This window comes from Macaca nemestrina, chromosome 18 (assembly GCF_043159975.1).
Source record: "Macaca nemestrina isolate mMacNem1 chromosome 18, mMacNem.hap1, whole genome shotgun sequence".
Taxonomy (NCBI): Eukaryota; Metazoa; Chordata; class Mammalia; order Primates; family Cercopithecidae; genus Macaca; species Macaca nemestrina.
The window spans coordinates 54,901,510-54,916,073 of NC_092142.1; the positions used below are offsets into that span (position 1 = coordinate 54,901,510).

General features: G+C 43.8%; 1 protein-coding gene across 3 annotated transcripts in view; it reads right to left on the bottom strand.

Moving 5' to 3' along the window:
* The window catches only part of LOC105494112 (carboxylesterase 5A), a 33,923-nt gene that overhangs the window by 4,766 nt on the left and 14,593 nt on the right, over window positions 1-14,564 (bottom strand). For all 3 annotated transcript variants that reach the window (XM_071084558.1, XM_071084559.1, XM_071084560.1), the window contains exons 6-10: window positions 12,466-12,570; window positions 10,530-10,634; window positions 8,648-8,788; window positions 5,464-5,532; window positions 1,954-2,101 (exon numbers count right to left, since the gene is read on the bottom strand). In XM_071084558.1, coding sequence (XP_070940659.1) covers window positions 1,954-2,101; window positions 5,464-5,532; window positions 8,648-8,788; window positions 10,530-10,634; window positions 12,466-12,570 — 568 coding nt within the window. The remainder of the gene's footprint in view (window positions 1-1,953; window positions 2,102-5,463; window positions 5,533-8,647; window positions 8,789-10,529; window positions 10,635-12,465; window positions 12,571-14,564) is intronic.

Below are 14,564 nucleotides of genomic sequence, written 5' to 3' on the forward strand. Positions count from 1 at the left end.
CACATGCAAAAGAATAAAGGTAGATTCTTCCCTCATACTATATAGAAAAACTAACTCAAAATGGATCAAAGACCTATATTTAAAACTAAAACTGTAAACCTTTATATGAAAATATAGTGGTTAATTTCTACACCCTTGAATTTCGCCGTGGATTCTTAGATATGACACCAAGAGCGCAATCAACAATAAAAATGGATTAATTATATTTCATCAAAATGAAAAACTACTGTGCAACTTTGGTGCATTATCAACAGAGTAAGAAGGCAACCCACAGAATGGGAGAAAATATTTGCAAGTCATATATATCATAATATCTCATAAGGGATTGATTTCTACTATATATATATATATATATATATATGGAACTCTTAAAACCCAACAACAAAAAACAATTCAATTCAAAAATGGGCAAGAGTCTTAAACAGACATTTCTGTAAAAACATATATACAAACATCCAATAAGCACATGAAAAGATGCTCAACATCTCTAATAATTGGGAAAATGCAAATGAAAACCATAATGAGATACTACCTCAAACCCATTAGAATAGTCATTATTTAAAAAACAACAACAGAAAATAACAAATGTTGGTCAAGATGTCGAGAAATTGTAACCCTTGTGCATTGCTGGTAGGAATGTAAAATGGTTCAGACACAGTGGAAAGCAACATGACAGTTCTTCAAAAAAATTAAACATAGAATTACATATGATCCAGCAATTCTACCTCTGCCATATACCCCAGATAACTGAAAACAGGGACTTGAACAGATATTTCTACAACTGTATTAATTGCAGCATTATAGTCAATAGCCAATTGTAGCCAATAGCCAATTGTTCATTGCACAATAGCCAAAAGGTGGAAACAACACAAATGTCCATTAATGAATAAATGGATAAACAAAATGTGATATATACATACAATGCAACATAATTCAGCCTTATAAAAGGAGGAAATTCTGATGTATAGTACAGCATATAGGAATCCTGAGACCTTATGCTATGTGAAATAAGCCAAACAAAAGGACAAATATTGAATGATTCCATTTACATTGAGTAACTAAAGTCACTAAAGTAACTAAAACGTCAATCATAGAGACAGAAAGTAGAATGGTGGTTATTGGGGTCTGGGGAAAAGAGGAGTGGGGAGTTATTTTTAATAGGTACTGATTTTCAGTTTGGGATGATAAAAACGTTCTGAAGATGTATAGCGGTGATGGTTGTACAACAATATGAATGTACTTAATACCATTGAACTACACACTTAAAATGGTTAAAATGGGAAATTTTTTATTAAGCATATTTACAATTTTTAAAATGTAAAAAAGAGTATGCCATTTCATTTATAAATATTTACGAATTTTCCAGATTTCCTTTTGTTATTGATTTCTAATTTCATTCCCTTGTGGTTGAAGAAGATACTCTGCATGATTTCCATCCTTTTACATTTATTGGGATTTGTTTGATGGCCTAACATATGGTTGATTCTGGAGGATGTTGCATGTGCACTTGAGAAGAATGTGGAATCTAATGTTACGGGGTGGAGTATTTGTCTGCCTTTAAAATAGTTGAATTAAAGTCTATTACTTTAGGAATCCATTACTCCTTAAAGCTAAAATGTTTGTTCCATTACTATGTATGGCTAAGATGTTGAGGAAGACATTTCTAGAAAGAAGAAATCCCGGGGGACAGTGCCCAGAAAATTATAGGGAGATGAGAATTTTCTACATGGTCCTAAAGAAGGGGAAGAAACAGAAACAACTGATCAGCATTCCCAAACTCTGAAAGGCAGGTGAATGACACAGGTCCCCATGGCATGTTCCCATCCAGACACAGACACCCTCTCTGTGAAGGAACAGAGGCAGAGGAGGCAGCCAGTCAGTAGACAACATGGAGCACCGTGGCCACCAGCCTCGCTGGGCTGTGGTCCTGGAGCGGGGTGCCCAGAGACTCACCTCGGTGATATCGAGCTGTAATCAGTGCAGGGACCACAAAGAACACATCTCCAAGCAAGTCCAGAAGACCGTCTCGGATTTCAGTCAGGGAGTGCTTGTCATGGAAGTATTCATTAGCCACAAGGTGCAAATACTGAGGCGGGATGTGCTGTAAAAAAAAATCTTAGTCATAGGAGATCCAGATCAACCACAGTGGCCAACACATTAAACACTCACCTGTGCAGGTATGATTCTGAATGCTTTACCCACATTGCTTTATTTAATCCACACAGCAACCCTATGATGCAAGTATCAAAACTAGCCCCGTTTCACAGATTAAGAAACTGAGGCTTAGAGAGGTGAAGTGGTTGGGCCCCAACTGGAAGAACCATGATTCTTTCACAAGTCTATTTGCATCCAAATCCCACAGGCCTCTCTCGCTCATGTCTCAGAATGAGTCACTCCTGGGCAAAACTGGCTGCATCATCTGTGGAGCTCAGTGCAAAGTAAAAACATAAACTCCTTGTTAAAAAAATCATTAAGAATTTCAAGATGGTGACAACGGAGCATTAAACCAAATGTAGGACCCTTCTGAGCAACAAGGTCCTCTGTGACTACACAGGCAGAACATCCATGAAATCAGCCCTGCTCCTGGTACCAGCACTGCCTCCAGCCCTTAGCTATTATCTTACCTAAGCTAGTTGGTCTCTTGGAGCCTCAGTTTCCTCATCTGTAGGGATGTAGAGGATTATATGAGATGTGAAGAGAGAAGTATGCTGCTTGGCCCAGAGCAGGTATTCAGTCCTGTTGGTTCCCCCAGGCCCCATTGCTGAGTGCCTTAATAGGACATTCGATGCTTCTCTGACCTGGCAACAGCCTGCCTCCCAGGCTTCTCCCTCTCAACTTCCCCCAGGCACTAATGGCAAAGAGTGCATGGTAAATTCCATGAAGATTCAGGGATCTGGTGCTGTAGGAAATGCTGGAAAGGTGTTGTAGCTCAAACCCGTACCACTAAGACAGCAGCCACAGCCCTTGATGGGTTTCTTTGGAATTTGGAGGCGAGGCAGTGTACACCACATTGGAGAATGCTGCTCAGACTCGTTTATCGGGTCCTCAGGAGGCTGGTGGTTTTTAATCAGGCCACAGCAAGGGAGGCCTCTGCAGTAGGTCCAGTTTATGGCGTAAGGGCCTGGCCTCTTTGGCCATATAACCAGCAGAACCCATAGTGCTGGAGGTGTCCAAGGTGGGTATAGATGCTGTGTGGAGTCTCAGGTGAGTCCCCATAGGACAGTCAGAGTGCAAAGTCCTAGGGTTCTGGGGTAAGGCTATGCCTTCTGCATCAGAGAACTACTTACTGTTTAAAAAGTAGCCCCTAGCATGCTACCGTGCCTAGGAGAAACACACGCCCTTCCATTCCTCTTGCACTTTCCCACACAACCTACTTCCCACTCTACTAGAAATGTCCTTCTGCTCAGTTGTTCCCCTCCCCTAAGGATCAGATCAATGAGCATCTTCTCCATGAGGCCATCTCCAGTCCACCTGAGAATTCCACTGTATGATTTATAACATCAGTATCTCTCAAACCTTAGTCCCAATTCGTCATCAGACAGCTGCAACTTGTCAAACATCCCTCCACCGGGGGGGGCCTGAGGGATCTCCGCCTGTAGTGTTTCTTTCTGTTTTCCTTCTTCTTTTTTTTTTTTTTCTTTTTGAGACAGAGTCTCTCACTCTGTTGCCAGGCTAGAGTATAGTGGCGAGATCCTGCAGCCTCAAACTCCCGGGCTCAACAATCCTCCTGCTTGGCCTCCCAAGTAGCTGGCACCACAAATGCATACGACCAGGCCTGCCTAATTTTTTTTACTTTTTGTAGAGACAAGGTCTCCCTGTGTAGCCCAGGCTATTCTTGAACTTCTGGGCTCAAACAATCCTCCTGCCTTGGCCTCCCAAAGTGTTGGGATTACAGGTGTGAGCCACCGTGCCCAGTTTCAGAGGGCTTTTCCTGAAATAGAAATCAAATCATGTCCTTCTTCCTTCTGTTCTCAGTCTTTAGGACGAAGTGTATGCTCATTACATAGCTTACAACAGATGAAAGCATTCTCTCCTGCTGCAGCCAACCCTCAGCTGATCTCTTCACACCCTCTGCTCCCAGCTGGTACTCTTGGTTCTTCCCAGTTTATCCACCCACCCATTCCATCACCAGACAAGCTCCATTAATCTTCCATAACGCTTCTCCCCAAGACAGCTGCCTGTCCCCTTCTGTGTGCACCACAGAGCCTTGGACATTGCTGTGCTTCGTGTGTACTGTATTGAAGTGTCTTGTCATCTCCGTCCACCCCATATTGCACCCCAGTGCCCAGGGAATGCAGGGGCATGTGGACTCTCACTAAACATGTGTTCCATGGACAAGTGAACAAAATGAATATTGGCAGTGAGTCCACACTGAATAAACGTTTATGGAAAAAGAGGAAGATGGAAAAAGGAGAAAAGAAAGGAAGGAAAACAATCCATCTCTATATCCTAGTGTCTAGAGTAAGACCAGATACTGCTAAGTTTGTGCAGTGAACGAATGAATGAGTGATGGAACAATAAATGAGTGAATGAATGAGTAAATGACTGGTCTTGCCAGAGCCTGGCCTGATGCCTGGCTGGTGTGTGGTGAATACAGGTCCCTAGTCCTGTGTGTGTTTCAGCATTCAGAGCTTTTCAGACTGTAGGTAGATAATGTAGCACCCATGCTGCATGTTACGACACAGGCTCGGGGTAGGGGCAAAACCCCAAAACCCACATTAATGCATCCACAGAGAAACATCTGAAGAGTGGGATAAATAACATGATAAATGTGTGGGAATGAAAATGACTGATAGCCACAAATCAGTTGAGGTCCAGTTCTGCTCCTGGGTAGGTTACAAAAACCCTCTGGGTTTTTGGAGCTCTTCCAGGTCAGGGATTGTGGATTGGGTTTATGGGCCTATTGACATAGTTTGGTCCTGTGTCCCCCACCAAATCTCATGTTGAATTGTAATCCCTAATTTTGGAGACGGGGCCTGATGGGAGATGATTGGGTCGTAGGGGCAGTTTCTCATGAATGGTTAGCACCATCCCTTTGGTGCTGTTCTCACGATACAGCTCTCACGAGTTTTGGTTATTTAAAAGTGTGTGGCACCTCATCCCTCTCTCCTTCCTCCTGCTCTAACCATGTAAGACGTGCCTTCTTCCCCTTCGCCTTCCACCAAGATTGTAAGTTTCCTGAGGCCTCCCGAGAAGCTATGTAAATGCCAGCATCATGCTTCCTGTACAGCCTGCAGCACCATAAGCTAATTAAGCCTCTTTTCTTTATAAATTATCCAGTCTCAGGTATTTCTTAATAGCAGTGCAAGAGTGGACTAATACACCTGTGCTTAGGAAACGTCTATTGAATGACTGAGTGAGTGAGGAGTGTCTGTGCCCCTGGCCTCTCCCGCTGAGTGTGACCCAGGGCTATCTGTTAAGTGCATGTGTCTCTGGAGTACTGCAGCCTCCCAAGTTACTTACCAGGATGTTTTGTATCAGATGGAGGGCAAGGGACTTGTTGGAGCCACTGAGGATCTCAGGAGCCTCCTTCTGTGGAGAGAAGCAGTGCCCTCTGTAAGCCATCTGGTCATCAGAAGGTAAACCCATCTCCCTGAGGGCATGGGCAGCCAACTTTCACAGGGGAAGCTGGATAAGGAGCCCTGAAGCCCAGGCAGCCACATGTGGAAGTGGCCTCAGTGTCCTGGTCAGATAGTTAATTTCTTCTCACTTTTGATAAAAGGCAGCTGTTCCCTGTCATTCCACCTGCAGCCTTGTGGGGCCTGAGTGGTTACCTTGTGAGAAGGCTCCCATTATGGGCTAAATTGTGGCCCCCTCAAAATTCACACATTAAAGCCTTAACCCCCTGCATTTCAGAATGCAACTATTTGGAGATAGTACTTTTAAAGGGGTGATTATGTTAAAATGCAGCTGTTAGAATGGGCCCTAATCCAATCTGGCTGATGTCCTTATGAGAAAAGAAAGTTTAGACACACAAAGCGATATCAGCACCTTAATCTTGGACCTCCAGCCCCTAGAACTGTGAGAACATAAATGTCTGTGGTTTAAGCCTCCCAGTCTACGGTATTTTATTATGGCAGCCCTGACTGCCTAAGAGGCCCCAACTTGGCTTGGACATCAAGTTCAAAGAGAAGCCAGAAAATTTCCAAACTGGTGTTTGTTGTTCTCCTTCTCAAGACCTTTGTGGGTAGGGCCTCTAAGAAGCCACAGTGGGAGGTCAGGCAGTGGCGGTGAGGCTGGTGGCTGAAAACACAGGCTCCCTGCACTGCCCTCACCAGCTGAAAACTTGGCAAGGGAATCAACTCTTCCTGCCTCAGGCTCCTGATCTGTAAGGTGGAGTTTGCAACGAGTACCTCCTGCAAGGGTGGTGATGAGAACTGAGCGAGTTGATAATTGTAAAGCTCTTACAATGGTACTTGGTACGTAGTAAGCACTTCATGTGATTATTTGTTAAATTACCATTTTCTGGCAAAATCACAGCTTTAAAACGTGAGGCGTCAGAAACACTATCCACGTGGCAAATGAATTTTCTTGGTATGTTTTCTGCTGAAAATCTTGGGGTAATGAATCACTACGGCAGATACTTAAATGAATACTAGGGCCGTACCTGTCTCCTAGAATCTCAGGGAACCCTCAAGTCATTTAAATTACCCACAAGCATATTTTAACTACAAAAAACTTCTCTGTACATTAAGGAGCTGGGATTTGTTTCTCAGGGATTTCCTGTGGTCTCTAACAGCTAGCAATGGGTTTAAAGGCAAATTCACATGGAATTTGAGCACCCACACAGGCTTTTGAGCTCTGCAAATTCTGTTACTTGAATAACTCCAATATCTAGCATTTACTGAGCACTGACAGTATGCCAGGTTGCTTGATGTATACCTGTGATGCAGGTGCTAAGATTAGCCCTATTTCACAAATGAAGTAGGGGAAGCTCAGAGAGGGTGGGCAACTCCCCTAGTATCACACAGCAGGTAAGCAGAGAACTCAGCATTTAAAGGCAGAGCCTAGGCTGGGCACCACCCCATGCCTGTAATCCCAGCACTTTGGGAGGCTGAAACAGGTGGTCTCCCAAAGTGCTGAGGTCAGGAGTTGGAAACCAACCTGGCCAACATGGTGAAACCCAGTCTCTACTGAAAATACAAAAAAAAAAAAAAAATTAACTGGGCATGGTGGTAGGTGCCTGTAATCCAGCTACTCAGTAGGCTGAGGCAGAAGAATCCCTTGAAGACAGGAGGTGGAAGTTGCAGTGAGCCAAGATCACACCACTGCATTCGAGCCTCGGCAACAGAGGAAGACTCTGACTCAAAAATTTAATTTAATTTAATTTAAAAGGCAGAGCCTAAACACATGAAAATTATACACCACTGTCTCCTTACTAGCCGGGAGATGTTGGAAAGCTGCTTTAGCTGCTCTGATCCTCAGTTTCTTTAAAATAGGGAAAATCATGCCTGTTTTCAAGTTGTTGCTTGGATGGCCTGTGCTTGGCACTGGAAGGCACTGGGGAACTGGTTACAGTAGTTACAGTGCTGGTTGTCATCACTAGCACCTGCCTTCTTCTTTCTAACACACACCCAGAAATCACTGAAATGCCTTACTAAAGCCATGAACTGTGATTCAGTGGCCTCGTCTGCAATGTGAGGACAAAAATTCCTAGTCCTACTTCAAAACATTGCCCTGGAGGACAAATTAATAATGGCAGAACATGCTTTCACAACTCAATGAACTGGGACTCTGGTTCCAGACAGCCACTGAATGGCTTTGTAATCTGATCTTCTTTATTTTTTAACCCTATTTTGTCCAGCTTAAAATGAGGAGGTCAATCTATATAAATGAGCTTCAACAGTATTAGGAATTTGAACTCTCCACTCATCCACAGATGAAAAGTTTATTTCCAATGAATAGAGTCTTGCTAAGCCACGGAATCAAAAAAATCATGGGTCTTTCCCAGCACCTGGGCCTCAGCTCAACAATCTCTCCCTAGAAGAGCCTTTCCTGACCACCTGTTAACCTCCCTAAAGATACATTCTCTCCCCACTTGTGTCCTTCATAGCATCTATCACTCTCTGAAATCGTCTTCTCAACCTTGTGTCTCATCTGTCTCTCCCCACCAGAGTGTAAGCTCCCAGAAAGCTCATATGCTCAGTTTTTATAAGTCTCTAATAAATGCTCAGTACATACTTGTTGAATAAATAAAATGATTTAACAATTTTGCAACTTATACAACCTTAGCATTCTGGGATGTCAAATGCCAGAACCAAGGCTGGACATGAACAGTTTAAAGGACTGAAGTTTTTCAAACCTATCTGAATGTCAGCTCTGAAGTGGTAACTGCATTTTTTGGAAACGATCATTTATAACATTGTCTGAACAAAGACGAAGTGGACCCATCCCTTCTTTCCTTTTTATATAGTTGTTTCTTCCACCCTAAGCCTCATCACATGAGGAGGAAGGCAGACACTTGTTGTGACTTGACCGGTCCTCACTTGCCCTCTTTCAGAGAGAGGAAAGGTGATCACTGTGTGCTTGGCTGGTGGGCTTCAGCATTTACAACACCTGCTGTCATCTGTGGAAATGCCCAGCTGTTGAAGCCAAGAGCTGCATCATGATTTGAGAGAGTGGCAGTGTGAACAACCAGAATTCTTACCATAGGCAGCAGGAAGCCACACTCATGGTTATTGACTCCGATGATGGAAGGAATTGCTTTAAATGCTTTATGAGACAATAGATCTAGAGGCTCATTAGGAAAGAAAGCACCATCAACCACTCGAGTGAAAGACTTTGCTTTCTGTAATAAGGAAGGAAAAAAAAAATCATCAACTATTTCTGTTCACAAAATCTGCTGTCCCAAATCCTGGCCAAGCAAAGCCAACCCAGTCTGGCACTGGTTTAAATGCACTTAAAAAGTAAAAACAAACACTACGGGCCCAGCTGAATATATCAGTCCCTGGCAGCTCTGCCATGTACTTGGGCAAGGTGGCTAAAGTTGTCTGTACCTTATTTTCTCATCTGCTAAATGGGAATAACAATAATATCTACCAAGAAAAACAGTGGCTTGTGACATGGTTTGGCTGTGTCCCCACCCAAATCTCAAATTACAGCTCCCGTAATTCCCACATGTTGTGGGAGGGACCCAGTAAGAGGTAATTGAATCATGGGGCAGGTCTTTCCCATGCTATTTGCATGACAGTGAATAAATCTCACGATATCTGATGGTTTTATAAAGCGAGCTCCCATGCACAAGCTTTTTTTTTTTTTTTTTTTTTTGGCAACCACCATGTAAGATGTGCCTTTGCTCTTCCTTCAGCCCCTACCATGATTATGAGGACTCTCCAGCCACGTGGAACTGTGAGTTTATTAAACCTCTTTCCTTTATAAATTACCCAGTCTCAGGTATGTCTTTATTAGCAGCATGAGAAGAGACTAATACAGCCTAGCCCAGAGATACTCAAAGTGTGATTCCTAGACCAGCAGCACCAGCATCATCTGGGAACTTGTTATAAATGCACATTCTCAGGCCCACTTCAGGCTCCTCAATAAGAAACTCTGGGGTGGGGGCGTAGCCCAGGAACCTTCTTGTAGCTGGTCCTCCAGGTGATCCTAATGCATATTCAAGTTTGAGAATTACTGGCCAAATGCAAAGGGAAAAATGGTGGTAGATGGAGTGGTCAGGACTGTAGGGGTTGGTGTGAACATCTTCCTCAAGTGTCTCCCTGAGCGACAGTGTCTTGGACATGCCTGGATATATTTTGGGTCTCAGAAAGCAACACTCAGCCCTAATCATGGTTTCCTTAGGTTTCTCTTTTGGAATTTGGGTAGAAAGGAGCATATGAAAGAAAGAGTTTGACACTACATCAGGTCCAGGATTTATTATCCATTTCACTGAGTCCAGCATGGCTCAGAGTGACATTCAGTACATACCACATAACTAGCAAATGTTAAAATCTGAAAGATAATGATCTTGATCGTTCAAAGACCGTCATCAAAGGCTCTCAAGATTGAAAGGGACATAAAGATCACCCGGTTCAATTAACTGTCACTGACTGAAAGTTTGTCAGAGGTCAGCTAGATTTTGCTTGAATACCTGGAGAGGTGGGTATCTCACCACCTTATAAAGGAGCCCAGTCATTTTCCAGACACCTGAGATCTTGAAAAGTTTTCAGTTATGCAGAACTAAAATGACTTCCTAATAGAACTTCCAGCTCCTGATTTTGACTTCAGCTTCTGGAAGCATGCGTAACAAGGGTGGTCCCTCTCTCCAGTGAGATGCTTTCAGGGACTTAGAGACAAGCCTTGTACTTTGCTGAATCTTCTCCAGGCTAAGTGGCACCCCTGCCCCAACAATTTTCTTAAATTACCTACAAGGGTTCTATACCCCTACTTATTTTTTTTTTACAGCTGTTACCAAGTATCCCCAATCCTCCTCTTTTCTATGTTCCAAATCCAAATAAATAACAGAGGGGTAGGATTAGTTCATCTCTCCATTCAAAGGACAAGCCCGCCCCCAAAACTGCCCCCTCTGTCCTCACCTGGCTGAGGGTCAGCAGCTCCTTGGAGGATTTTGTCCTCAGGCACCTCAGCAGGTCCTCAGAGTCTGATGCATTCTTCCCACAGAAATGTGCAACCACCTGCAGCTATTTTGCAGAAAGGGCCAGGTTAGAGCATGACATTGGAAGCATCTAGGAAAATGGAAGCTGGAAAATGTCCTCCAATCAGACACAGGTTTGTCCTCCATACATGAGTCCATCCTGCTACCCCTGCCTAGCCCCACACCCCTATAATGGAAGGTGCACATGGCGGACAGGTTGCCACTGCATCACCCTCACTCTCTTGCCTGGCTCCCCCTGTCATCTTTAGTGAACACCACAGCTGGGGATGAAAGTTTGCCAGTCTATGACCGTGGAATGGAATCAAGGTTCATGGTCACAAAGAGATCAGTCCTGTGAGCTTGGCTGCATTGGTACTTGGCCCCTCCGGAGTCTAGAAGCCCAATCTTAAGGTGCTAAATAAGACAGAAACACCAAGAGCGAGGAGCAGCTTTGCAAGCTCCTTCATTGTCAGTAGAGGCAGGGCTCCAGATCAGATTCTTAGCTTGTCAGCCCTGCCCAAACCCCAGGCCCACACACAGCCTGGAATTTCCTACCTGTCTTTTTCCTGCCTCTATACCAATCCTCCTCATTCTATAAGGCCTATGTCCTTCCCTCCACGATGTCCTTTCAGGGCATTGCACCCCCCAGAAACCCCTTCCTCATCCAATCTCCTATAAGCTCGATGTTCCCCACCTTCCATGACTGGCCCATTGCTGAACACCTGCTTTCCTTGTCACTGAACCTTCCACATTTGTAGAACTCGCTCCCTGAAAGTGATGGTTCTCAATCTTCTGGGAGTCATGGATACTCTGAGAATCCAATCAAAGTCACAGACCCTCTCCCTGGGAAAACGTGCAAGCATGTGGAGTCTGGCACAATTGTGGGACCACTTCCCAAACCTATCCATGGATTCCAGGATTTAATCCTATCCATGGATAGGTGATAAAAAGATTAGATTGCCCTCAAGTTTAGAATGTGCTTTCTCCACTGATAAGTCCCAAAGCTCTAACAGAGCAGGGAAAATAGTGGGCACCCAGTGATGTGTGTCAAATGAATAAATATATGCCCAAACTGAAAACAGTTTTATGGAGAATGTTACCAAAATCAGTATTTCTGTGTATTGAGGGTATTCTTTTTACAACTTTATAACTCTATGTTACTGCTCTTGGTATACACTGTTACTTTCTGTAAGATGTTTAAGAAAATTTACCACAAAAATGATGAATACTCAAGAGATGGCTCCACAGCCCAGTGCTTAATTAATGTGCATTGAATGAAACAGCTCATTTGTTAACTCATTCATTCAGAACACTTATGGCTGCCTGATATATACCAAGTATTATGTTGGGGGCCTGAAGGACCGAGAGATCCTGGTCTCTAGGGCCTCACGATCTAGTAGATAATTAAGACAAGAGACAGATGAGAAATATCGTGTGATAGATGCCCCTTATAATCCCAAGCCAGACAACACTAATCAGTCACAGCGTTATTTCCCACTGAGCTGGAAACAGCCTCTGAATCTTTCTTAACATAATGTCCTGGGTATCCATTCCCAGCAGAGTAGCGTAGGCACAGAAGAGCTGTATAGGATACAGGGAACTGAGTTATATATCACAAGCAAAGAATCACGGTAAGATGTAAGAACCATAACACGCATACACACACACTTGTGCACACCAGTGGTGTGGCGTTGTGTAGCTAGTTCCATTTCCTGTTGAACCAGAGATTTCATGGAGGAACAAGGTTCACCTTGGGCCAGCATGAGGTTCCTTGGGCATGGTCACTAAGGAAAGCCAAACACATGGTGAGAAGGTGCCCGAAACATTCTCTGCTAACTGAGGAGAGGAAGCTGGCAAGGTGTTAACAGTATACATACGTCCTCACTCTTCTCATAATCATAGGCTTTCAGGTAAGGGATGATGGCCACCCCACTCTCCATGATGGCTTTGTGGAATAAGCCTTCGGCCATGGGAGACAGTATCTGGAGAGAGAACACAGAAGACCCAGGAAAAGTTACTCCCCAGCGACACACATACCATTCACTCCTCTTCAAAGAAACCTTCCCAGGAAGCCTCCTTAAAAGCTCTAAGCTTAGAGGGGAAAAAAGCCCTGGTTTGGGGGTTAAAGGACTAGCTGTGAAGGTTTGGGCAACTTACTTAACCTCTCTGAACCCCTGGTTCTTCATGGACTTTGATGTCAAATGTTCAGGCACGTGATTTCTAGCTCCTTCACTTCCTAGCTAGGTAACCTCGGAGAAGTTGCTTAATATATCTATTTTTTTCTTTTTTTTGAGATGGAGTCTCACTCTGTGGCCAGGCTGGAGTGCAGTGGCACAATCTCAGCTCACTGCAACCTCTGATGCCCAGGTTCAAGTAATTCTCCTGCCTCAGCCTCCAGAGTAGCTGGGATTACAGGGCCGTGCCACCATGCCCAGCTAATTTTTGTATTTTTAGTAGAGATGGGGTTTCACCATGTTGGCCAGGATAGTCTCAATCTCCTGACCTCTTGATCCACCCACCTCGGCCTTCCAAAGTGCTGGGATTACAGGCATGAATCACCACACCCGGCCAAGTTGCTTAATATTTCTAAGTATCAGTTCACTCCCCTGTAAAGCTGGAGTAAAAATTGAGCCCATATCACAAAACTGTTGTGAGGAGCAGGGGAAGTAATCAACATAGAACTCTTCACACAGGGTCTGGTCCAATTTTGATCATGAAATAAAGGCTGTTATAATATATGAAAAGTTAGGTTAATATAATCCACCTTAGAAGGTAATTTTGAAGATGTAAAAAGACCACAGATATTGTCAAGTGCTATTCAGCAGAAGTTTTCTTAACTCACCACCATGTCACTGATTGCTGCAATTAACTTGCCAACTGATGCCAAGGAAATGCTGACCACTGAGCCAGTGGGCCTTTTTCTAGCACCTCTGTACATTTCTCTTCTCACCAGTTTCTTGGCAAGAATCAGGTTTGTTCGCTTCCAAACCTGTTTTGTCATTTGCACTTGTTATTGTAATTACATAATCAATGAACTATGAGAACAAATGAACTGTATGTGTAAAAAGAAAATCTAATTATGTCTGGAAAAAAATTCTTGATAAAAGATGGCTAAAAAATATTGCGTCAGGTCAGGCATAGTGACTCATGCCTATAATCCCAGCAATTTGGGAAGTCAAAACAAGAGGATCACTTGAGCCCAGAAGTTCAAGACCATCCTGGGCAATATAGCCCAATACAGCTAGACCTCATCTCTAAAAAAATTTAAAAAAAAAAAATTAGCTGGGCGAGGTGGCGCATGCCTTTAGTCCTAGCTCCTTGGGAGGCTGAGGCAGGACAATTGCTTGTGACCAGAGTTTGGTCTGCAATGAACTATGATCACCCACTGCTTGCCAGCCTGGGCAACAGAGTGAGACCTTGTCCCAAAAAAATATATTGCTGTCACCGGGCACGGTGGCTCATGCCTGTAATCCCAGCACTTTGGGAAGACAAGGCAGGTGGATCACCTGAGGTCGGGAGGTCGAGACCAGTCTGACCAACATGGAGAAACCCCATCTCTACTAAAAATACAAAATTAGCCAGGCATGGTGGCACATGCCTGTAATCCCAGCTACTCAGGAGTCTGAGGCCGGAGAATTGCTTGAACCCGGGAGGCGGAGGTTGTGGTGAGCCTAGATTGCGCCATTGCACTCCAGCCCGGGCAACAAGAGCGAAACTCCATCTCAAAACAAATCAAAACAAAAATCCATATATGTGTGTGTATGTATATATATATACTATACGGATATCTATGTATCTATATATATAGATATATAGATATATAATACATATATTACTGTCAAATCGTGCGTGGACAAGAAAGAAGTAAAATATTTGCAGGAAAAGTATAAAAATCCCAAATGCAGTAAAATCAGGCGGCTTTGCATGCATCTTTAAGTTTGCACCCACTGTAAAGAAACTGCAATTTGAGGACAGC